Below are 25,788 nucleotides of genomic sequence, written 5' to 3' on the forward strand. Positions count from 1 at the left end.
GGACCCGTGGGCTGATGCCGTCTGGTCCAGTTGCAGAATCGGAGTCGAGGTTTGACCAACCACCTCACCACCTGGTCGGGAGAGGACACAGAGTCCAGGAGCAGCTTGGTATGACTGGGTAAGGTGGGTACAGAGAGCGATGGGTTTGGGACACAAGATTTCGAGGCAAACACAGAGTTAAAGCATTCGACTTTGTCACGTGCGGTGTCAGCTGTGTAGCCGTTTGAGGTAAGGGAGGGGATAGAAGGGGAACAAACACCAGAAGCAGATTTGACCAGACGCCACGAGGATTTGGAGGAGAAAATCATATTTATTCTGTGCGGACAAACAAACAGACAAACGGTCTCAAATGCAATACCCTCTCCTCTGGCGCGGAGGAAAAATAACTCATCAAAATATGCTGCAGGATACCAAACACCCATACGTGCAAGCAGCAGAGACCACTAGCTTGACACAGTCTTCCAAAGTAACATCCTCTAAATAAAGTATGGTATTATCCATGGTTTGCAATAATAGGAGTTTGGTGGGGTAATGGCTTCTCACCACCTGAAAAGTCCTATTAACCAAAACTCATCGAGTGTGCAAGGATTTTCCAATTGGATGGGTTTCTTTAACAATACCAACTGCCAAAATAAGTGGATGGTGTTTTCACACGGCTAAATCAGGGTTTAGCCAATTGTACATGCAGGCCATGCGCAAATAAAAAGAACAATTGAGCAAATATTGCAAAAGCAAGATATTGTGGGTTTCTTCAAATAAATCTACAAACTCAAACAATGCATTTGCATTCAGGATCTTTAAGCAGGTTTGAGCCCCCGTGAATGATCATGATGATGTACATATAGTGAAGTGTACAATGTTGGAGTATCATGGGTGTTTATATTGTTACATTTGTAGGGGTAGGTGATGACATACCATAGTGGAGATAGAACTGTGTAGAATTAGCATGGACCACGTGCGAGTAGGAAGCTCATCGTGATGTATGCAAGTTGAAAAACTGTGAGCTTAAGGTTGTTTATGTGTTCTTCACACAGGGGTAAAGACATGCTAATTAGGTAGGGTCTCAGGGTAATTCTCCCAGTATGTGATTGCTTCCTGTGATTTCCCCTATGTTCTTACAATTATAACAAGCCGGCCATAAAAACCCCCATCTTTACAATTACAACAACAACAATGACGAGCGATCCATTAAACCACAACTACCGGCATAAATGTCAACAGAAACCTGGACATTCCCGATCGGGCTGAACCCCACCCCACCACCGCCAACAGGATCCGAACATTACAATCAACAAACGCCGCCTCGAAGGAATTGTAATCGGCAACTAAGCCCCACCCACTAGCGGCGAAGACTCGGTGAGCGGTAAAGAGGGCCGTGAGGCCGCACCACCGAGGCACATACATGATTGGTCAGGGTGACGTCATCGAGAGACCTCGATAACGGAGGAAGAAGAATCTGTCTCTCTCTCTCTCTGGTGCTGGCTTCGTGGCGGGCGGTCGCGTTTCTCGTGTGCACTTGGGGAGGATAGTAAGATTGCCATAATGTTGACCCTGCAATGTTAACTACTGCAAACTTTTTTCACGGAAATGTGTTCTATATAGTTAGAAGAGTCAAATTAGCTTGGTTGCTACTTGTGCAACGCTGAGCATTTCTCAGAATTCAAGATGGCGGCCGCCGCTATCTTGGATGTTGGCCAATTTTCAACTTTTGATCTCGATGACATAGGTGTCCAAGGCTGGTTTTCGTCGGCCGTGGACCTGACAATATGCACAGTTAAGGGAAACGTGATGCTGTTACGTGTACGGTTGCTGTTAAAAATAAAGAAATAAAAACTCATGATGAACACCCCTCTAAGGAATATAAATTAGCATTGCCAAGCAAATCCAGCAATGTAAACAAAACTTTTTTTTTTTCAAAATTTTGACCTTTTTTTTAATTAAAAAATGTAAATTGCTGTGCTATGCCTGTAAACTGTGAAATAACTCATTCTGATCACTCATTTTTATTTTTTTTTGAATACAAGATCGAGGCTCGTGAAAGCTAACATTAATCACAGAAAGACAAACCGACACATAAAACATATAACATGGGGAGCGGTAGGCAAGATGTGGCGAGAGGGGGAGGAACACAAACACAACATCTGAGAGCAGGGACATCGAGAGATCTGTGGGAGGGAGAGGGCTTTGGGGGGGGGGGGGGGGGGATTCATTCTTGATTTACTTGGTTTATTTAGTTTCTTTCAAAATGCAAGCTCAATCCACTTCATCAAATATATAAAGCTTATACTGTAGCGGTTGCCGCTGAACATACACAATCGCCTTACACCTGCCGAGGACGCAACCAGGGAGCGATCGCTGTGCCGGGCTCGCCCAGACCGCCCGGAGACGCTCAGTCTCACCTTTCCCGGGCATGTCCAGACTCGCCTTTCCCGGGCTCGCCCAGACCGCCCGGAGACGCTCAGTCTCGCCTTTCCTGGGCATGTCCAGACTTGCCTTTCCCGGGCTCGCCCACTCTCGCCGCGTTTGATTGCATATATATATTGCTGCCCGATAAACGGGCTTTTCAGAGTACCCGAGTTTGGTTTTGCTGAATAAAGAAACTCGGATGAATTCCCGTCTTTTGTCGCGTCAATCCTTTTAACTCGCGTAGGAGCACAGCTCCTTCATTGGTGACCCCCGACATGGACACGGCAGTTGCCCTTAAACTGCCTACCTTCTGGGAGGCTCACGCGGCGGTTTGGTTCGCCCAGGCGGACTCCCAGTTTGCCCTGCGAGGCATTACCGCCGACGACACCCGCTTCCACCATGTGGTAGCGGCACTCGGCTCCACCACCGCGGCCCGCGCCATGGGCCTCCTCCAGCACCCGCCAGCCGCTGACAAGTATGGCGCGATCAAGACGCTCCTCCTCGACGCATTCGCCCTCTCACCGGCAGAACGCGCACGCCGCCTGCTCGACCTGCCCGAGCTCGGCGACACGCGCCCGTCCGAGCGAATGGACTACATGCTCTCGCTGCTCGGTGAGCACTCCCCCCATTTTCTTTTCCGAGAGCTGTTCCTCCGCCAGCTGCCTAGCCAGGTACGCCTCGCCCTGGCAGGCACACAGATCACGGATCCCCGCGCCCTCGCCAGGGAAGCCGACAAGATCTCCTCGGCAGGCCAGCACATCGGGGCGGCTACCTGGAGCCCGCCGCCGTCCGAGGTGACGCCCATGGCGCCCGGTGCGGTTGGAGGCCGAACTGCCGGTGCAACTGGCGGCCGCCACGCCGCGCCGACTGCTCCCAACACGACGGCCGGGGCCGCCACCTGACCAGGCGTGGTGTTATTACCACGCCAGGTTCGGACACAAGGCTCGGACATGCCGACCCCCGTGCACTTTCGGCAAGTCGGGAAATGGCCGGGCCGGCGTTCATTACCAGCCATGAGCGCCGGCCACTCGGGCAACTTGCTTTTTATCACGGACAACGCGTCCGGGCGGCGCTTCCTTTGTGACACCGGCGCCCAACTGAGCGTCATACCCGCCTCTGAGCAGGACAGGCAGACCGCCGTTTGCGTCCCCTCCTTGGTCGCTGCCAACGGATCGGCCATCCGCACCTTCGGCCCGCGCAACGTCACCCTCTGCTTCGGCAACCAGCGCTTTAACTGGACCTTTGTGACGGCGAGCGTGCCCATGGCTTTGCTGGGCGCCGACTTCCTCTGCGCACATGGGCTGCTGGTCGACGTCAAAAGGCGTCGCCTTGTCAACGCCGAGACTTTCAGCTCCCTGGCATGCACGATGAGCAGCTCCGCGCCGACCGAACTAGCATGCGCACTCCCGGCGGCAAACGAGTTCGGTCGCCTGCTCGCAGAGTTCCCGGCCCTCACGCGGCCGACGTTTTCGGCCTGTCGCAGTGAGACATGGTATCGAGCACCACATACCAACTACGGGCCCACCGGTCTACGCCAGAGCCCGCCGCCTCGTCCCGGCCAAGCTCGCCGTGGCAAAAGCCGAGTTCGACGCGTTGGAGCACCTCGGCATCGTGCGGCGCTCCGATAGCGTGTGGGCCTCGCCACTACACATCGTGCCGAAGCCGGGGGGCAGCTGGCGCCCATGTAGCGACTACCGCCGCCTCAACGACGTTACCACCCCCGACAGGTATCCGGTCCCGCACATCCAGGACTTTTCCGCCCGTTTGGCGGGGCAGGTCATTTTCTCGAAAGTTGACCTAATACGGGGATACCACCAGGTACCTGTCAGGCCGGCCGACGTCCCAAAAACGGCCGTCATCACGCCGTTCAGCCTGTTCGAATTCTTGAGAATACCGTTTGTCCTCAAGAACGCGGCCCAGGCGTTCCAACGCTTGATGGACGGCGTGCTGCGCGACCTGCCGTTCCTCTTCATCTACCTGGACGACATCCTCGTCGCCAGCACGTCCCGGGCCGAGCACCTCCTCCACCTCCGAACACTGTTCGAGCGCCTCAGCGAGCACGGCTTAATCGTCAACCCGGCCAAATGCCACTTCGGCACGACGGCCGTTGACTTTTTGGGCCACCACATCACCAGAAACGGGGCCGTGCCACTGCCAACCAAGGTCGAGGCCATCACAGAGTTCCCGCGTCCCCGCTCCATCAAGGCCCTGCAGGAGTTCCTTGGCATGGTGAATTTCTACCACCGTTTCGTGCCCCGCGCTGCTCAGCTCATGCGGCCCCTTTACGAAGCCCTCCGGGGCAAGCCGGCCAAGCATGACGTCGTCTGGTCCGCAGCCATGGACACGGCATTCACAGGCGCAAAGCTGGCCCTCGCCGACGCAACGCTGCTGGCTCACCCGGTGCTCGACGCTCCAATCGCCCTCACGACGGACGCCTCCGACTACGCGGCGGGCGCCATACACGAACAATGGGTGAACGGGGTTTGGCAGCCACTCGCTTTTTTTAACCGGCAACTCTGGCCGAATGAGCTAAAATATAGCACATTTGACCGCGAGCTCCTCGGTCTATACATGGCCGTTCGCCATTTCCGCCACCTCCTGGAGGGACGCCCGTTCACGGCTTTCGTCGACCACAAGCCGTTGGTTTACGTGATGGCCAAAGTCACGGAGCCGTGGTCGGCCCGCCAGCAGCGCCACCTCTCCGCCGTGTCGGAATTTACCACGGACATCCGACACGTCGCCGGAAAAGACAACGCCGTGGCCGACTGTCTTTCTCAGGCCAGCGCGAACGCGGTCCACCTCGGCGTGGACTTCGCGCTTATGGCGGCCGACCAGACCACCGACACCACGGTGCAAGCCCTCCGGGCGGCGGACACGGGACTCCGCCACGCCGACGTCCCCTTCGCGGACACTGTTCTGCTCTGCGACGTCTCCTAAGGCCAGCCTCGCCCCATCGTGCCCGTTACCTGGCAGCGCCGCGTTTTCGCCTCCCTCCAAGGCCTTTCCCACCCAGGCGGGAAAGCTTCCTAGAAGCTGGTGTCGGCGCGTTTCGTCTGGCACGGACTTCGACGGGACGTCCGCGATTGGGCCAACACCTGCACGGCCTGCCAGCGGGCCAAGGTCCACCGCCACACCGAGGCCCCGCTGGCACCTTTCACCGTGCCCAAACGGCGTTTCGACCACGTCAACGTGGACCTGGTGGGCCCCCTTCCCCCATCACGAGGTTTCACACACCTGCTCACCATGGTGGACAGGACCACCAGGTGGCCGGAGGCCGTTCCCCTCGTTTCCACCACCACCACCGACGTGGCGCAGGCTTTCATCGCCACCTGGGTCGCCCGCTTCGGCGCACCGGCGGACATCTCTTCGGACCGCGGTCCGCAGTTCACCTCCGAGCTGTGGGGCGCGGTCGCCCGCAACCTGGGGGTCAAGCTCCACCGTACCACGGCCTACCACCCCCAAGCCAATGGGTTGTGCGAGCGTTTTCACCGCTCTATGAAGGCCGCGCTCATGGCCGGCCTTCAGGACGGCGGTTGGGCCGACCGGCTGCCGTGGGTCCTTTTGGGCCTCTGCACGGCCCCCAAGGAGGACCTCCGGGCATCCACCGCCGAGCTCGTCTACGGCCAGCCGCTACGCGTCCCGGGCGAGTTCGTGCCCGACGCTACCAGTCCCTGGTCGCCAGCGCTCAGACCTCCAGGAGGCCGCCCGACGGTTTGCCCCCGTGCCAACGTCCCGCCACGGTGGCCCCCAGTCCTACGTCCCCCCAGCGCTTCGCACAGCGGAGTACGTTTTTGTGCGTCATGACGCACACCGGGGGCCACTCCGGCCACCGTACGGCGGACCCTTCCGGGTCCTGCGACGGGACGACAAGTCTTTCGTCATCGACGTCGGCGGCAGGTCGGACCGGATTTCGGTGGACCGCCTCAAGCCGGCGCACGTGGAGATCGACCAACCACCACGGTTGGCCCTTGCTCCGCGGCGAGGCCGCCCCCCGTCCACGGTTCCCCCCGCTCGACCACCCACCACCACACCGGACCCCCCCCCCCCTCCCCCCACACGACCCTCCAGGGGTCGTTTCGGCCGGGTCATCAGGACCCCCCTTAAATTGACCCTGCCGGTGCAAGTCGATTCTGGGGGGGCGCGTGTCGCGGTTGCCGCTGAACATACACAATCGCCTTACACCTGCCGAGGACGCAACCAGGGAGCGATCGCTGTGCCGGGCTCGCCCAGACCGCCCGGAGACGCTCAGTCTCGCCTTTCCCGGGCATGTCCAGACTCGCCTTTCCCGGGCTCGCCCAGACCGCCCGGAGACGCCCAGTCTCGCCTTTCCCGGGCATGTCCACACTTGCCTTTCCCGGGCTCGCCCAGACCGTCCAGAGACGCTCAGTCTCGCCTTTCCCGGGCATGTCCAGACTTGCCTTTCCCGGGCTCGCCCGGGCACGCCCACTCTCGCCGCGTTTGATTGCACATATATATTGCTGCCCGATAAACGGGCTTTTCAGAGTACCCGAGTTTGGTTTTGCTGAATATAGAAACTCGGATGAATTCCTGTCTTTTGTCGCGTCAATCCTTTTAACTCGCGTTGGAGCACAGCTCCTTCAATACTGTATTTATTACTGTACTAGCAAAAGTACCAGATTCCTCAATTTGGATACAAAGTAAGCAGCAACCTACAAATTGTCAAGAGTCTCAAATCTCTGTAATCATCAGCAATGCCATTTAGCAACATCTCATGATACTTTTTTTTTTTTTTGTCATAACGATTATTTTCCAAGCCTGTCTCTCACCTAAACGTTTGGTCCATCAACCCACCTCCCATACCTACAGCACAACTTTCCTCTGTGCCTTCAACAAAGACTACTTCCACCCCTCACATGATGTTTTTCTCCATATGTCCAGATTGGAAACCTTGAGAAGTCCGGTTTACAATGGTTGTCTGCTAACGACAATCACTTCCCCTTCACGTCCTTTAAAAGTGTCAAACCACTCCATGTCAGTACCCTCCCTCCCCCACATCTCCAAGTCCACATCCTCCTTCCAATGTGTCCCCCATTTCTGCATTCCACCCTCACACCCACCCACTCTACACTGCACATCACCCTCTCTTAGCTCCCCACTCATCATGCCACCTCATCCAGCCACACCCACCCTCAGCCTTCAACAACCCCATCAAAGGTCAACTCTTTCCAAATGTCCAGTTTCCCCTTCCTGAGAATTTGCTTCTGTATCCAATTGTCTAACCCATACTCTTCCCCTTAATCCTCCCCAACACTCCACCCCCCCCCCCCCAACCCCCACCCCACCATCTCTTATTTGTCCAATTCTTCCTCCATTTTGTCCCTCAACTCTGCTGTTTGTATGTTTACCCCCTCTTTCTACTGTTCCTTTTGTTCTGTTGTGTCGTGATCCATTGTGTTCTCGCGCTTCCATGAGCCTCGACTTTGTACACTGTTTTTTCCTTTTTTTTCTAAACGGACTGCTCACTGATGCTCAATGTGGTTTCCACCACAATTACTCTATTCCATTTACAGTCAAAGCCTTTATTCAAAGATGGAGATAAGCGCTAAATTTCAGAAGTAATACGAGAACTGCTGCCCTCAAAGGCAACATCTTATTGAGATCGGCACCAATTAGCAGAGGTGAAGCTATGATGAAGTCACAATCAATGAGACAATCCTAGAGTCACACTTCATGTGTAGGTCAAATTTGTCATCGTCTTGAAATTCACCAAAATGTGAGGCCAAATCTACACGTTTTTCAGAGTGATATCCTGTGCCCATATATTCTGGTTACTTTGTTAATGTACTTCAATTCATCTTAAGGCAAGTGTGGTATTGCTTGACTAATGATCTTCAGCACAGTCCAAAACATCTCCATCTAGGAGGTTTCAAAGAATCTCTTACGCCACACTGTCTTGAGATATAAGGCCACATCTTTCGTAAGTTATGGTTTGCTGTGTGGCTCAGGGATGTTCTGTTCGTTCTGGGAAAAGGCATCAGATGCATTGTTTCCCTCTGGACGTGCAAATAAGACATATATGACCAGTGAAACTGAGCCGAGAGGGATGTGAACCAAACGCCAAATCCTACGTGTTAGGTGATAGAGTTTCTTCCTTCTCTTATGCAAAGCCGGGATATCCAATACGCCCGGGCCTAGGGATATTCTTACCACTGTGTGGTTCCTCGACTTCATCAACCGTTTTGATACGACGATGTCCAGTAGACACTCTTAATGGCCCGAAGTAAATTGAACAACAGAGTAGGAGAGTGCATTCAACACCAGCATACAGCAATCAATGTATTCATGAACATGATCGTCAGCAAAGTGTGGAAACCATAAAATCAGACAGAATTCATTCTTTTAACCACATCAATATTCGATGTTCACAGAGAGATTCTGTCAATGGCGATATACTTGCGTTCTGAATGCCAGGGTCACTCAAGACTACCTGGATCAGTGGTTCCCAACATTTTTTGTCTTCTGACCCAAATGGTACCGATACCTACGATAATTATTGTTGGAGAAAACACCTTCAACGTGAAAAACTCTCCTAAAAAAAAAAAACAGGATTTTGAGGGGTTTTTGTCAAGTTTGGGTTGCAACCCTGGGTTTGGGAACCACTGACCTAGATAAACTCTCAGTTCAATTCGTTTGAAGAGCCCGATTTCAAACTGGCACTCAAGATCATCACCACCATGCAGTTTTTGAAATGTCCATCTACAAGTAGTTATCAGGAGGATGACAGAATTTTCCTGGCAGAAATCCTGGATTAGCCGATGACGTGTACAGAAATGGGGCCGGACAATGGTGGAATCGATCTGTGTTCGACGACCTCCCTGCAATTGACGATCTCTCATCCACTTCAGTTTTCAGCCAAGCAGAGCATACTACCCCATACAATTTGCCTGGTTATTGGATAGCTAAAGTCAAGAAACATGGAACATCATGTCTGGAGTGTTTGAGTAGTCGAAGATCAGGGGCCAACATTATCAGGAGGCAGTCTTCAGGCTCTCACATTGCTGAAGGAGTACATGGAGGTTCATCTTACCCACTGCTCAGATGTCAGAATGAAAATTTTCACCCAAACAAAGCATTTCTTCATGAAGTTTTAAGGCAGTCTGAAGGTGAAGGATATCAGCCAAACTCAAAGCGGATGTTCTCACTCGTGACATTCCTGTACCTTCTTGCCATGGTATCAAATATAAACTTCTGCAAAGATCCTTTCAGTGAGGCTGCACATATATGCGAAGAAGCAACAGGAAATTCATAAGAAAGACGAAGGAACCAAATCTGGAAATGAACTTGACAGAAAGAATGCTGCCATGGGAGTTATCGTGACAAAGCTGAAGTAATCAATTTTGAAAAATACCGGTCATTGGACTTTTATGACACACCAGACCCTCTTCATAATACGATTGTTGTCGACTCCTGTCCTCTCAAGCGATCTCGTGCCAATACCATTGTAATTATCTGCCAATTGTGTAACCCCTCCAAACCCCAAAAAAACTACTATGTAACATATTATTCTACAGTTGGGTGGTGCAACATTGTTGGAGACTATTTCAGGGCTCTTCTCTCCCTATTTGTTTTCTCATCATGCAGCCAATCTTGTCAGGTGAACCATCCCTGTCAGGCCCTGTACCCCCTCATCATTTTGTTTCTGGTGCCCTCTGATTGCTATTGTTGCATTGTACTGTTACATTGGTGTACTTTGTATGTGGATTGTTCCAGAAAACTTGACCAGACTGATTTTTGGCTTAACAAGAGGAAATAACTTCAACCATCCCCCTTCCCCTAGGACATAGACAATCAATGCCAGCTCGGCTGCTCACCAAAGTGGCTTAGGCTGATAACTAGCCAAAGCCAATTAACTTAGTCGCATTTAAAAATAGTAGAATAAAGTAAAAAAAAAGGATCAAAACCAGGATAGTGTAGCTATTGCTGCATTGTGTCAAGTATTTTAGCCTGCAACCGTTCCATTGCGCTACCGCTATGGGTAAAAAAAAAGAAGAAGCCTACAGCACTTAGTTATTCCGAAGTGGTCAACCATCAAAGTGTTAACTAATCCCTATGTTGCTTAACTTCAGTGATCAGATGAGAACTGCTGTTTTCAACATGATATTGTCATACATGTATGGCTATTGTTACATCAGCTATGCCAGCGGAGGGAGGCAACATGGCGCCGATTGTTCAGTTGGCCAGACTCTCCATATACACAGCACTGTGAATGGCTAGAGAGATGTTGACCTTCATAAGCTCATGATCAGATGAACCAATTGGGGCAGATGAAGAGCAAGATACATTGGTGGGGAAGTTGGTCAGCACAAAGTCCTGAAGGGAGGATGTACAATTGACAGAAATCCAGATGGGAAAGTTTACAGATTGAGCTAGTCCAATGGAGAAGTCCTTTGCTGAAGTGCCAAGTGAGAGGTAAAACACCCAGCCAATTTGCATGGTGACAATTTAAATTGCAACATATGAGGAAGAGAGAGTGGGTAGTTGGGTTAAAGGTTGGTCCATGTCGTCTGTGAGATTTACTTACCCCAACGGAGGTTAAAAGACATGTCCAGACAAAGAAGCCTAAGCTCCGATGAATCTGTTAAGGTTGAAGACCACATGTGTACAGAAGGGAAAGACCGGTTTCTAGAACAAGACATTGACAACAGTTGTTATTACTTTTGCCATTTGAAGTGGCCTTAGAAAAATGCCATGATAAAGTGGAACGACGCTCAAGCTGCTACATATTATACACCTCCCCAAGGCAGAAACAGGCAATAAAACATGGGAATTCTTCTGGATTTTTTGTAGTTAAGTCTAAAGCAACGTAGGTGAAGCCAGTGTGAAAATAGCATCGAGTTGTCCGACTCATGATACAATTGATGGTTCTGAAGCGGCATTTGTAATACGCTCACATACCACCACTGGAAGCAGCACTCCACGGCACACGTTTACAAAGATAATTTGTGTCACCCCACCTTCGGAACTCTTGGTGAGGGGAGCAAATTAAGTCACTACAACCTTTGCCAGAGGACTGTAGTCCCCTTGGCAAGTTTAGTTGGTTGAGATAGAATGATAAGTAACGACCGAATACATCAATGATTTTGATAAGTGGCCACATAGGACCATGTTTTGGTGCACGACTGAGTTTTTGGTGGCATTTGACACCCAGGCAAACGCTTATTTTGAACTCTAATTTATGAAGATCAGGAAAAGGACTGGGCCCGGAACACTGTCATGGGGCACTCCAGCCTTGACAGGGAGGAGATGAAAGGACTCCATGAGAGCCACACGGTGACTATGATAGTATAGAGCAGGGGTCGGCAACGTTAGGCACGCGTGCCACCATTGGCACGCGGCAGCGCAATCATTGGCACACTGGCGAAAGCAGTGCCCTCTCCGCTGCATGCCAAATCACTTCTTGAACAGCCAATGGCTGTTGTGCGTGTTGCACTATAATAGTATTCCGGTGTGATTGTGCAGGGTGATGAGGTAGATGGATCAGAGCAGAGTCACCATTCCAATTCCAAATTCTTTCACTGGAATAATAATCAAAGATGCACAACATGAGATGCCGGCCTGGCGCATTCAAACACAATATTCGCGGCAACAGGATGTGCTGTAAGAACAGTGGTGTTGTTCACAGCAGATGGTCCGAGGCTGCATCTCCACTCATTATTATTATTCGGACTGGTTTCTGAGTTTTAATATTAATCTCATCATTATTCTGAATTGTATAATAATCGTAGATATAAAATAGGAGATGTAGGCTTGGTGCCTTCCGATACGCCGTTCATGGCAACCTGAGGTGCTGTAAGAGCAACTGTTGTTAACATCCGGTGGTCAGCGGTTGCATCTCCACTCTTTATCATTCAGGCTGCCTTCTGCGTTTTAATATTAATCTCGTCATTATTTTGAGTTTTTTTTATGGGGTGGTAGTAATGAAAATGGGGGTAGTAGTTTTTCTCGTAACACGCGGCCTGTCTTATTTAGTTTGATTGACGGTACGGCCTCCCGCTCACATTTACCACAGGAATTGCAGTGAAGCGGTTCAGGTTCGGTAAAAAAAAACACCTTTAGAGGCCATTTTTCCCCGCAAGCGGGGGTTGGCCTTTTTCGGGGACCGTGGCTGTTGTTGTTTTTTGGTCCCCTTTTTGAAGCAATGTTTTACGGCCGGATGCCCTTCCTGCCGCCAACCCTGTTTGTCGCCTTTTTACGACACACAGGGAATTACCAGTGAACTGGTACTCAAGGTTCGGTAGATGTTCGGTAAATGTTTCTTTAAAATGTTGTTGCAATGCATATGGCCTATATGTATGGAATAAAATTCCATGTCTGTTGGAAATATTTTTTTGATGTGGTGTCATAATTAAACTTAATGTTGAACTTAATGTTGATATGGCACACGAATTAACAAGAACATTTCAAACTGGCACTTCATGTCAAAAAGGTTGCCGACCCCTGGTATAGAGTATATGTTCTCAAAGTGGTCCCTACCGCCCCCCAGTGGGTTCTGGGAACTTTCAGGGGGGCGCTCCAGAGTCCACTGGCGGTAGGGGGGCACTGGCAATGATTTGCGGGGCACTGGCGATTTAGAGGAGCAGCAGCGATTTGGAGTGCTCATTGGGCTTCCTGCAGTCTGAACAGGTTACCCGGCGCCATTCGGCAAATTGGCCATCCAACCACATGGTTTTTATGATCACATATTCGCTGATGTCGTGTCGGTATTTTCTTGTCCATACATGCTCACGCAACAAACATGATAGTGTATGACACCAGTGAAATACTATTGGCCGCCAATGCGGCCAATAGTACAACACTAATTTTTGTCAAGAGAAGCCATTTCAACCAATCGGCTTGCAAGAATCTTTTTATGCGGGATATAATACACTCTATTCGTGCTGGCCTATTCAACATGCCTGGTTCAACTTTACAGCCTGGCCGGCCAGCACAGACATTGGGCAAGGTATGAACAGTCAGTGTTAGCGCTGGTGTTAATCTTTCGACATTTTGGCGTGTTGATTTCGTTATTCAAAAAAGCTTCACGTCCGGTCGGCTTCAAGATGTCGGCCTCAAAGAAAAAGTGTCGTCAGTATTCCGTTGAATATATCAAGCATGGATTCATTCCATCTCCGACGAACAAACAGTTACCGATGTGTTTGTTGTGTGGTATCACGCTGTCCAATGAAGCAATTAAACCATCTCGACTGAGCATGTACCACTTTCCCCGGTTGGCAAAGGAAACTGCTGTTTCTGATGAAGAGCTGCTCGTTTATTGCAATCACCTTGACAAGATTAGTGGAGATATGGAGCAGCGTTTCTGAGACATGCTAGAACTGTCAGTGCCAGCATGGGTGATCAACCCATTCAAATGTGACATTCAAGATGTGAAGCGCGAATTACAGGATGAAATTATCAACCTCCACAATGACGATGAGGCGAAGGCAAGATTCTCGCAGCATGAATACGGCAAATTCTGGATTCTGGAGCGGGGCGAATACCCCGCAATGTGGACAGAGGCAGAACTGCTGCTGATGGCGTTCCCCACATCGTACCTCGTTGAAAGAGGGTTCCGCGCCGTGATGGTGCTGCTGACCAAGTATCGAAACCGCCTTGACATTACCAAGAGGGGCGATCTGCGTCTCTACCTCACCGAGATGGAGCCAGACGTTCGTAATCTCGCAGCGAGTCACCAGGCCCACCCTTCACACTAACGGTATTTGGGCCTGTGATAACAGATTCCCAGTTTGCCTCACCTGGACCTGTTCTGATGAAACATTGTAGGTCGTGCAAAATAAAATAAAAAGTAAAGTAAAATAAAGTAAAATATTATTCAGAAAATATTTGGCTTCTGTTATTTTTGCTTCCTCTCTACATAAATTCTGGGTGTCAGACCACGGACGATAGGACAAGGGGGGCATTGGGCCGGTCCAAGAGGGCAGTAGTCCAAGAAAGTTTGAGAACCACTGGTATAGAGGAAGTTAGTAAGCCATGTGTGGAGTTGGCCTTGAATGCTATAGGAAGTAAGATCAGCAATCCTGACATGGAGTGTGTAAGATGGTTCCAGGCACCACTTTAACAATCCTAAGTCTAAACGGTAGTACTACCGTGAGCGGTTGTTGTCTACAACCTACTACCTAAAAAACCGGTCCAACCACAATGGGTGTTTTTTAGGAGACACAATCACCTTACTGGATGGTCGTTGTCTCCCGAACGGAGCTCATCCACCTTTTAACACATGTTGTTTTTTAGTCCTGTAGGGTGTCACAGTCACCTAGTCGGTTTAGTCGCCGACTACTCAACCATGCAGCAGGTAGCACTGGGTTACATGTTACTAGTGGCAATCAAGAAACCGACTTGACTGAAATAGCAAAATCTACCTGAACAAAACAAGACAGATCTGAACATAATTTCCATATCACACTTAATTTTATGCCATACTACTTACTTACGGGCAAGCACTCTTGACATCAAAAAAGCATTCAGAGTAATTGCTGAAGAGGATCGTTGAATAACTGGTGTCCCTTTAAGTTGACAAAGCTACAGGTTCCAACTCAGTCATGTCAAAATTAATAATAAAAATAAATAAAATTTATTTTGCAATGGAAACTAATGTTTTTTTCCCTCCCAATATGTAGCCAATGTGGTCAGTATATGAACAGAATATACCGAAGAGCATCTAAAATCCCAAAGCTTCCCCAAAGCTTCCTAAGAGCATTTAAAATCCCACACACTTTGTGGCTTCGTGCTCTCAGCACGTCGAGGAGTATGTATCCATTCCCATAATTTCTGGAACTCCTTTTTCAAAAAATCCTAGATCTGCCCCCATGTATCGCATGGCACTGGCCTGGCAGGATGGCCTAGAGGTACGCACACTCAACTCCAAGCTGTCTAGCCTGGATTCGAATTTTCACCCAGCGCAAGGCTAACCCCTGCTCTAGGGGGGAAAATGGCCTTAAAACGATCATTCATTCATTCATTCATTTCATTATAAACAGTCAGCCTGGTGTTTCACAGGCGGGGTCATTCATCAATGTGTGTGCAGTCACTTAGATGGATGCTACATGGGCTTCCCATCTGCCAGCATTAGTTGGTGTATGTCAAAGACCACACGGTGTCCTTTGCAAAGAGTGGACGAACTATCAATTGTTGGCTAAGTTACAAATTCCTGCACACTTAGTCGAGTATCATGCACCGGAGTACCGACTTGTCCAGGATTGTAACTCCAGCAAAATAACTACTTCGGTTCCCCAATGCACTTTGTAAGACATGGTGTGCGAACGAGAATGTGAATTAAAACAGATAACTTTGTCAAGTCATGCCCACAGCTACATGGGTGCTCAAATTGAGTCTGTAGTTCTTGCATCATACCTAAAACAACGGGTGGTGTGAGCAAACACACTAAGGAACGGGTGCACATATCTGACAACCCACGTTCAGCATTATTCAAACATAGGGGCAATACCCCTGGCACTCACCTGGTAGAATAAACAGTATACGACACTGACTAAAGGTATTTTAAACCAATTTGAATGGTTTCTAGAAGACAGGGCAGCATGTAGAATCATACTAACATAATCATAAGACTTTAAATAAACAAACAAATACCTATTTTGGGGGGCAACCCCTACACCCCATCCATCCTGTATACCACCTGAGACCCCAATTTTTCTAATGCCTTGAACAAACCTTGGTACATCAAGGGTGCTGAAGGTTGTGGTGAAGTTTCATTGAAATTGTGTGTGTAGTTTCAGAGAAGAAAGCAAATATCTCTTTTGGGGGGTCAAGCCTGGACCCACTTTGACCCCTTTAAAACTTCGATTTTCTTAGTGCTGTGAACAAACTTCGGTAAGATTGTGGTCAAGTTTCATCGAAATATTGTGTGTATATTCAGAGATAAAAGCAAAGCCCAATTTTGAGGAGTCAAACCTGGATGCACTTTAACCCCCGGTAGACCCCTTAGACCCCAATTTTTCTAATGCCATGAACAAACTTTAGTCACAACACAACAAATATCATTTGTGCCAAATGTGGTCGCAATCTCATCAGTGTTTTCGGAGAAGTTTCAAGTGTTTACGGGCGGACGACGTGCCATCGCATAAGCTCCCCTGAAATTCGTTCCAGGTGAGCTAAAAATAAGTGTGTGTGTGTGTGTGTGTGTGTGTGTGTGTGTGTGTGTGTGTGTGTGTGTGTGTGTGTGTGTGTCAGACACGTACATATATACGTGTCTGCATTTTGTTAAGAGTGTACATAAAAAACCGTTCAACATAGGAAACTTTACCACATGCTGCATGACCTTTTTGATATAGCGCACATTGAGCATACATCGAAAACCATGTGAAATTAGAATTACTGTAAACAACTCAGCCTTGCTTGGCTGGTGAAAAAAAGCAAAGAAGAAGTACAATTTCCTGTTTAATGATCTCCTAATTTATACATTGGCGATCTATTCTGGTGTCTTTATCAACCTTGGTAGTTATGAAAATACTCAAACAGAATAAAAGTTACATTGTAAAGACTTATGGATGTACTCTATAACAGACATTTCAAAGTATAATTTGGATACATTTACCTCAGAAGTGTAGATAGATGCAATTACAAATTTGTAAGACTGCGTGGGGTAAATATTTTGATGAATACCATCTAATTGGAGAGTGATTGAGGCATCTGTCAGTTGCCTGTGCAACGCCCAAATAAAGGTACAGTGTGGCCCCGTTATAACGCGATCGTTGAAGTCCATAAAATGTCATCGCGAAAAAAGCGGGGTCGCGCTAAATCGGGGTTCAAGAAAATCAGCGTTCAAACTCATAGTCAGGTTCACTATGTTTTTTCGTTCAAAATCATGGTAGATTAGCAAACCTATACATTTTTGGAAACGTTATTACATGGAAAATCTGAAAATCAATGTTTACATTTGCCAATTCCGACCAATTCGATTGGACCAATTCGACCAATCGACCAATTCCATTCGACCAATTCGACCATTCGACCAATCGCTTCGATCGACCATTCGACCATTCGACCAATTCGATTCGATTCATCGAATTCGATTCGATCGACCATTCGACCAATTCGATTTGCCAATCAATTTGACCGACCTTTGCTTGTGTGGAACGGACTGTGAAAACGATGCGGACTATATTGTCGGATACGACACACAGGACAGTGATGACGAACTCTAAATGGCATATTCTGTAATCGTGTATGTTTGATGCCATTGACTGCCTGTGTATATTTTGTCATTGACTGCCTGTGTAGATGTGACGTTATACTGACTGCATGTGTATATATGATTTTTGCTGACTGCCTGTGTATGTTTGGTGATATGAATCATTGTGACACATTTTGATGTTATTAACATTTTGATGTTAACTGCAAATAAATGATAACATGTATTTGATTATGCAACTTATCGCGAATATAAAGACAGTATTTTGCAATTGAAAACCTTTGATTCGTGTCTTACCATTCCCCATAGCACTAATTTGATACTTTCATTGGATTCCTTGTCCCTGAAAATATAGGTTTAGTATATTTTTAAAAGTTTTTAGGGTAATTAGAGGCAGAAATAGAACAAAATATGTATTTTACAGTGGCCATTTTGAAAATCCAAAATGGCCGCCATACAGGTATCTCTCCAAATGTAAACATTGATTTTTAGTTTCCTTATGCTATAACCTTTCCAAAAATGTATAGGTTTGCTAATCTACCATGATTTTGAACGAAATATAATTTATTGACATAGTGAACCTGACTTTGACCCAATGTTGACCTAACATCCTAAAACATCCTAAAACCGGATGTAGTGTTCTTGGGGAGGTAAGAAACTCGGATCTTTCCGTCACGGCTTACTAGGTTGGCAGCTGGCAGATGAGCAGGACAGTTGTCAAGCAAAAGAAGAGCTTTGGGTTCTAGCTTTTCCTTACGCAAATGAGCGCAGATGGCAGGGACAAAAGTTTTGTGAAACCAATCCTCAAAGATGACACTCGTTATCCAAGCATTGCTGCTGTGCATGTACTCTAACGGTAACGACTTCATGTTGACATGGAGGAAACAGCGGGGCGAGCGAGATTTGCCAATCATGAGCGGTTTTAACTTATGTGTTCCAGTCTTGTTCACACAAAACAACAACGTCACGCGATCTTTGCGGTTTGAACCCCTCCCGTCAGTGGGCGTCATCTTTGCTTGCCAGTGTACGGTCTGGGATCATCTTGCAGCAGAGGCCTGTTTCATCACGGGTTGTACACTTGTACTTCCACGTAGCCACCTTCTTCTAAGAGAGTTTTTAGTTCAGCCGGGTATTCGCTGGCGGCGGCACTGTCGGCTGAGCGAATTTCTCCTGACACTAACACTTGAGAAATCCCGTGACGGCGTTTAAACCGGTCTAGACATCCATTGCTGGCTTTGAACTGTGAGGTTTCTCCGTTGATCTGCTTGTCAAACTTCTCGGCTTGAGCTTTGAGAATAGGACCGGAAATTGGAAGGCCTTCTGAGCGAGCTTGAACGAACCACTCGTACAAGGAGTCATCGAGGCTGACATCTTTGGCTGTCTTCAGGCGTTTGGCTTTTAGTCCTGCTTCTTCTTCAAATTAGCAAAGCGATGCACGTAGCTTTTCTTTTTGAGATTTCCAGCCACGAAGTGTTGATTCCAGTATCCCGAGGTCTCGTGCAACTTGAGTTTGACTTTTAGTCTTGATCGCGTTAAGTGCGTGAAGCTTATCTTTCACAGAAAAAGATTTTCTTTTTCTAGCAGTTTGTTCCATTTCCGAAAAGAAATGCCGGAAAGAGCAAAAAAAAAAAAAAAGGTCCAATGACTAATCGGGTTATATCCAAATTCGCGTTAAATCGGGGCGCGTAAAATCTGGGTTTCACTGTATGTGGCAGAAGAACGTGTTCAATGGAACAAGATTGCCCTTAAGGAGGGTACTCTGCCAATAGTAATCAACTTAATATTGTTGCGGATATGGGATTTGCATCCATCCATATCCGCTTGTAAATATTCCCCTATTTCCTCAATACTTCCCAACTATCCCCAATCCCCCATTCCCTAGTCCCATTTTCTGTAAACAACACTCTGTAGACCCGACCTCCCCCTATTTCCCCCATTAAATGTCGCATCCAGGTCCACCGCATCTCACGTAGACAACTATAGGACATCTTGCTAGTTATTCTTAGTCTATGTCAGTTAAGGACTCGTTTCCATTAATTCTGACCCTTCGTTGCACCAGAATGTGATTGTATGGCACCGTTAGGAAGTTTAGGACCTCCCAATACCTCCCCGCAGCTGCTCTTCCCGCAGCTCTTCCTCACGGTTCAGCAACAACAACAACAACAACAACAGCAACGGCGGCGGCATGCACAGGGAGTGCGCGTCCTCACTCCGGCTTGGTTGGTAGGGGGTGTTGGGAGGGCATGAGGCCTTCCCAGCGAGCCGCCATCGAACATGTGCTCGACGGGGTTACCAAATAGGGGCTCCCTGTCAGCTCCTCGTCAAGGGCGGAGCCCGGTAACCCCCGCACCCAATGGAAGCGGCGGACCGGTCCCATCTGGGGCGGAGCCAACCAGCCGAGGGCGTGTCACTCCCCGTTGAGCATGCGCAGCCGAAGGAGTGGTGACGTCAGATGCGCGCTGAGCTTGAAGCAAGAGAGACGTCCCTTCTGAGCGCTGTGACACCTCCCCGCATCTCTGGACTGGACCGTGCTTTATCCTGTCCCTGAGCCAAGGTGCACCTTGTGCTATCGACTGCCTGTCCCTTCCTGCCATCAATCCCTGTGTAAGTCAGCCTTGTTCCGTTTGTCTGTGGTCTGTCTGGGAAAAGATAAGATTGTATTTAAGTGCCCATCTCTTCTGTGTCTTTTACCTCACTCTACCTTGTAATCTACCCCTTTTCTCCACCACTAATTATACCCTCCTCCGGAGGTCTTGAGAACTGTACCCCTTGCGTCGTTTCATTTATCCCAGTCGTTGTGTCCTTTCCAATCATTGATTTAGCATAGCGCGATTTGGCCAACGTTCGGGTGGAATCGGGTGAGTTGGGGAAGAATCGGGGGAACTGTTAGGTCGCGGCAATACCACCGCTCGGTAAATAACATCTAATCCGCGATCCGTAACAATATAATTTAAATGTTACGATTACATTTGACAACTTATTTTGTACAACAAGGCGAGGCTTACACAAGAGCTAAAAGCTGTCAACTCCCTTTTAAGCCATGTTATGTCCACAGGGAACCGAGCTCCGTGAGATCCAGTAACATGCCAAATACAACAGCTTCGTGGGCCGCTGTGGTGGGGGGAGAGGGAAGAGCCCATGGCTTGATGGGTGTTGTTAACTCTAACCCTGTCGAGGACACATACGCATGCACAGAGAGAGGGGCCTTTGATTTGGCGGACCAGAGTGGAAGGGGGGACCTGAGCTTTCGCGGACCTGAGTGGAAGGGGGGGCTGAGATTTGGCGTACCCGAGTGGAAGGGGGGCCTGAGATTTGGCGGACCGAGTGGAAGGGGCGCCTGACATTTAGCGGACCCGAGTGGAAGGGGCGCCTGACATTTAACGGACCCAAGTGGAAGGGGGGGCCTGACATTTAGCAGACCCGAGTGGAAGGGGGACATGAGATTTGGCACACCCGAGTGGAAGGGGGGCCTGGGATTTGGCACGCTAATGGAGGTGGATACTTTGAGACCCGGTAGATCCCCCGTTGTATCAACTGAAACCCACCCACATGTGGGAATAGCAGGCAAAAAAACACACACAAAACACAAACTAGATGGTATTCATAGACTACTTACCCTGCGCAGTCAACTTGTTGCGAGCCAACTCTTCTGTTTTTGAACTTTTTTTTTTTTTCTTTAATCGAATATGGCTGCCAGACCACGCGAGCAATGACATCATAAATTTATATTCTCTAAAATAACTGTTGCATAGAGAACGCTCAATACATTTCAAACTGATCAGACGAAGAGTTGTCCCTGTCGAATTATGACCTCATAATTATGGCACCAATGACGTCATCGTTAACACCTATTCGCCATATGGAGTTCTTTACAATGAGCCATGTTTCAATTTTTTCCATGCAGCGGCTTTGGAGATAGAGGTGCAACATTTTTCGGTTTTTCCAAGATGGCGCCTGTACCACATGACCTATGACGTCATGATTATCATTGAAATATTCTACATGGAGGCGCTCCTGTGGTGAAAATTTCGTGCCCATCAGACCAACAGTTGCGAAGAAAAATAATTCACAATGATGGGATAGGTATTGTACTTGTCAAATTATGAAGTCATAACGAAGGCACCGATGACATCATCATTAACATATCTTATTCCCCAAGGAGAGTAATTGACAATGAGCCATGTCTCAATTTTTTCCATGGAGCGGTTTCGGAGATAGAGACTTGCAACTTTTTTCGATTTTTTCCAAGATGGCGTCTGTATCACGTGACCTATGACGTCTTAATTACCATTTTAAAAAGTTCTACAGGATAAGCCACACATATTCTGAAAATGTAGTGTCCATCGGACTAACAGTTGCAGAGGAATTTTTGTTTTATTCATACTGATCAGATCAAGCATTGTACTTGTCGCATTATGACGTCATAATTAAGGCACCGATGACATCAACATATCTTATTCCCCATGGTGAGTAACTGACAATGAGCCATGTTTCAATTTGTTCCATTGAGCGGTTTGGGAGATAGAGGTGTAACGTTTTTCCAAGATGGCGTCCATACCACGTGACCTATGACATCATAATTATGAATAAAAAATGGTACAGGGGGCGGCGCTTCTCTGGTAATATTTAGTGTCAATCGGACCAACGGTTGCCAAGAAAATGAATTTTTAAAATGCAGACACGTACGGCACACGGCGCACGGCACACGTACACACCTGAATGCTTAACCCCGCTTTCACTTCGGAAGCGCAGGGTAACAACACACACACACACACAAACAAAAACAACACACATGCAAACAAACAACACACACGCAAACAAACCACACACGCTAACAAAACACACACGCAAACAAAACACACATGCAAACAAACAACACACACGCAAACAAACACACACGCACACAAACAACACACACGCACACAAACAACACACACGCACACAAACACACACGCACACAAACAACACACACACACACACACACACACAAACAACACACACGCAAACAAACAACACGCAAACAAACAAACACACGCAAACAAACAAACAAACACGCAAGCAAACAAACAACACACATAAACGCAAACAAACAACACACGCAAAACAAACAAAACACACGCAAACAAACAACACACACACGCAAGCAAACAACACACAGACACGCAAACAAACAACACACACACACACGCAAACAAACAACACACACACGCAAACAAACAACACACACACACACGCAAACAAACAACACACACACGCAAACAACACACACACACACGCACACGCAAACAAACCACACACGCACACGCAAACAAACAACACACACACACGCAAACAACACACAGACACGCAAACAAACAACACACACACACACGCAAACAAACAACACACACACGCAAACAAACAACACACACACACACGCAAACAAACAACACACACACGCAAACAACACACACACACACGCAAACAAACAACACACGCACACGCAAACAAACAACACACACACGCAAACAAACAACACACACACACACACGCAAACAAACAACACACACACACACGCAAACAAACACACGCAAACAAGCAAACAAACAACACACGCAAACAAACAACACACACACACGCAAACAAACAACACACGCAAACAAACACACACAACACACACACACACACACAACACAACACAACACAACACAACACAACACAACACAACACACCACACACACCACACACACCACACACACACACACACACACACACACACACACACACACACACACACACACACACCCTCGGAAACGGTCGAGGCAAAAAAAATTGCGCCACTGCCCGACCATGTGTGACCTCTCCTTCATCCACCTCTTCAGTCATCCCAACTTTTATTCAGTTAGGATTTATAGTAGATCTTCCCGTGAAACGAGCCCTTGTATTTTGTACAATATAATGATATTCCATCTTAATCAAAATGGAATATTTGCATCATTTTGATTTGTAGGACTTCCATCATCAACGCTTTACAATTTTCTTAACGAGATAAAATAAATACGAGTTATCACCGACACAAAATGTCAAATCTTAAGCACAATACCAAATAAAATCTACGTAGGCCAGCACTTTAATACGAATACCATTTACTTCAAAACATTTTAAAACTATATCACAAAAACGAACCTCGTTTGACGACGTGCATGTTGGTTTCGAGAAGAAAAAAAAACCTGCAAAATAAAGCACACTAGATAATTGGAAATAAAACAGCAAAGTTAGAGCATTTGAGAAACAAAGCTGTAAAGGAAATTCTCGCACCAATTAAGCGGGAATTATTCGCTAGTTTTTTCCCGCTCTACGTCACTTCCGGCATTCATAAAAAAAACTTTTTTTAAGCAAGCAAATATTTCTTTCTAACACGTTATATTCTTATTCAACATATTTAGCTAGTTTAAACGAGTATCTTTTGACCGTAATGTGTTAGAATCATTATTTTCTGTAATGCCAAACGAGTGGTAGATCGGACGGTATCCAACACTTAAACTACACATATTTCAAAAAAAAATTTTTTTAATAATGTATTATTTGAAGAAAATATTTATCGGTAAGGCACATCAGGGCATGTTACTTGTTATTTTTGATCCTCGAGCTGCATTGTTTGAAAGTTTGAATGGTCTTTAGTGTACTTTAAAGCACAAGCACAATGAAACACACCTTCCTTCAAACCATTCACATACAAAACGCAGCGAAGAAGCAATGAAGCACACCGTTGGTCGAAATAAAAACCGGGAAACAAAAAAAACATATTCACCGCAGCGGATCTGTCATCGATTACACCGTTGACTATTCACATCGAAAAATACCCTGACTTGGCGATTAGGCAATTTTGTGGCGGACACGAAAGCTCACTGGCGTGAGGGCATCACCATCATTCCACGCACCAAGTGGGCGGCGGCCACGCCAGAGGGGTAGGCGTGGCCGTGGGATATACACCGGGCACGCAGCCTGGAGCGCTCCAGTGCTACAGTTGAGCTTGTATAATAAAGACTCTTAAACTTACCGCGTTGTCCGCTTCCTTCTTGTTGTACAAGTAAGCGCGCGTAGCACCGCGCTTCATTGGTGACCCTCCGACGTTCTGGTCAGCCGTCGCTGACCACCCGAATACGCCATCGCCATGGCAAACAACGCGGTCCAAATGAAACTCCCCGAGTTCTGGGAGACGCAAGCCGAAGTCTGGTTCCTGCAGGCAGAAGCCCAGTTCCGACTTCGAGGCATCACGGTGGACGAGACCAGGTACTGCCACGTGGTCGCCTCCCTCGGGCCCGGCATGGCCGCCCGCGTCGTGTTGGTCCTGAGGAACCCACCGGCCGATGGCAGGTACGAGGCGATCAAGCGTCTCCTCCTCGCCACGTTCGGCCTCACGGTGGACGCATGGGCCGACCGCCTCCTGGACCACCCCGAGCTCGGTGACACGCGACCGTCGGTCCGCATGGACCATATGCTGTCATTGATGGGCGACGAAACCCCGAACGCTCTTTTCCAGGCGTTATTTCGACGCCAGCTGCCGGCACGAGTCCGCCTCGAGTTGGCCGGTTCTGTGACGAAGGAACCCCGAGCGCTCGCTGCTGAGGCCGACAGGTTCTTCATGGCTTTGGACGCGCAGGCGAGTTTTGGCGGGGCCGTCGCGCATCCCGAGGCTGACCCTGATGCTGATGCACCACACCTCGGGGATCCCGAGGCTGACGCACGCCGCATGGCCGCCGCCACTCCACGCCCACCACCACCGCGAAAACCGCGGCCTCCACCTTCGCCGCAAACCTGGTGCCATTTCCACGCCAGGTTTGGCCACAAGGCGAGGAATTGTTGCCCGCCGTGCTCCTTCGGCAAGTCGGGAAACTACAAAGCCGGCGCTCGGTAGCGGCCCTGAGCGTCGGCCATTCCGGCAGCCTGCTTTTTATAACGGACACCTTGTCCGGGCGCCGTTTCCTATGCGATACGGGGGCACAGGTGAGCGTTATCCCTGCCTCTACGTCCGACAAGCACACCGCAGGCCGGGGCCTCACGTTGGTTGCCGCGAACAGAACACCCATACGCACATTCGGGAAGCGCTGCCTCTCCTTGCGGTTCGGAAGGCAATGCTTCGCATGGACGTTCGTAACCGCTAGTGTCCCCATGGCACTGCTCAGTGCGGACTTCCTCTGTGCACACGGGTTGTTGGTAGATGTGAAGAACAGACG

General features: G+C 48.5%; 1 protein-coding gene across 2 annotated transcripts in view; it reads right to left on the bottom strand.

The window, feature by feature from the left end:
* RRM1 (ribonucleotide reductase catalytic subunit M1) overlaps positions 1-23,924 on the bottom strand; it is a 400,603-nt gene extending 376,679 nt beyond the window's left edge. Inside the window, exons 1-2 of one of the 2 annotated variants that reach the window (XM_078775295.1) lie at positions 23,870-23,924; positions 23,738-23,798 (exon numbers count right to left, since the gene is read on the bottom strand). In XM_078775295.1, the coding sequence (XP_078631421.1) occupies positions 23,738-23,756 (19 nt within the window). In that variant the 5' untranslated portion in view covers positions 23,757-23,798; positions 23,870-23,924. The remainder of the gene's footprint in view (positions 1-23,737; positions 23,799-23,869) is intronic. The other variant, XM_078775291.1, reaches the window with a different exon arrangement.
* Between the last annotated feature and the right edge of the window lie 1,864 nt (positions 23,925-25,788).

This window comes from Myxine glutinosa, chromosome 1 (assembly GCF_964187855.1).
Source record: "Myxine glutinosa chromosome 1, kmMyxGlut1.1, whole genome shotgun sequence".
Classification (NCBI taxonomy): Eukaryota; Metazoa; Chordata; class Myxini; order Myxiniformes; family Myxinidae; genus Myxine; species Myxine glutinosa.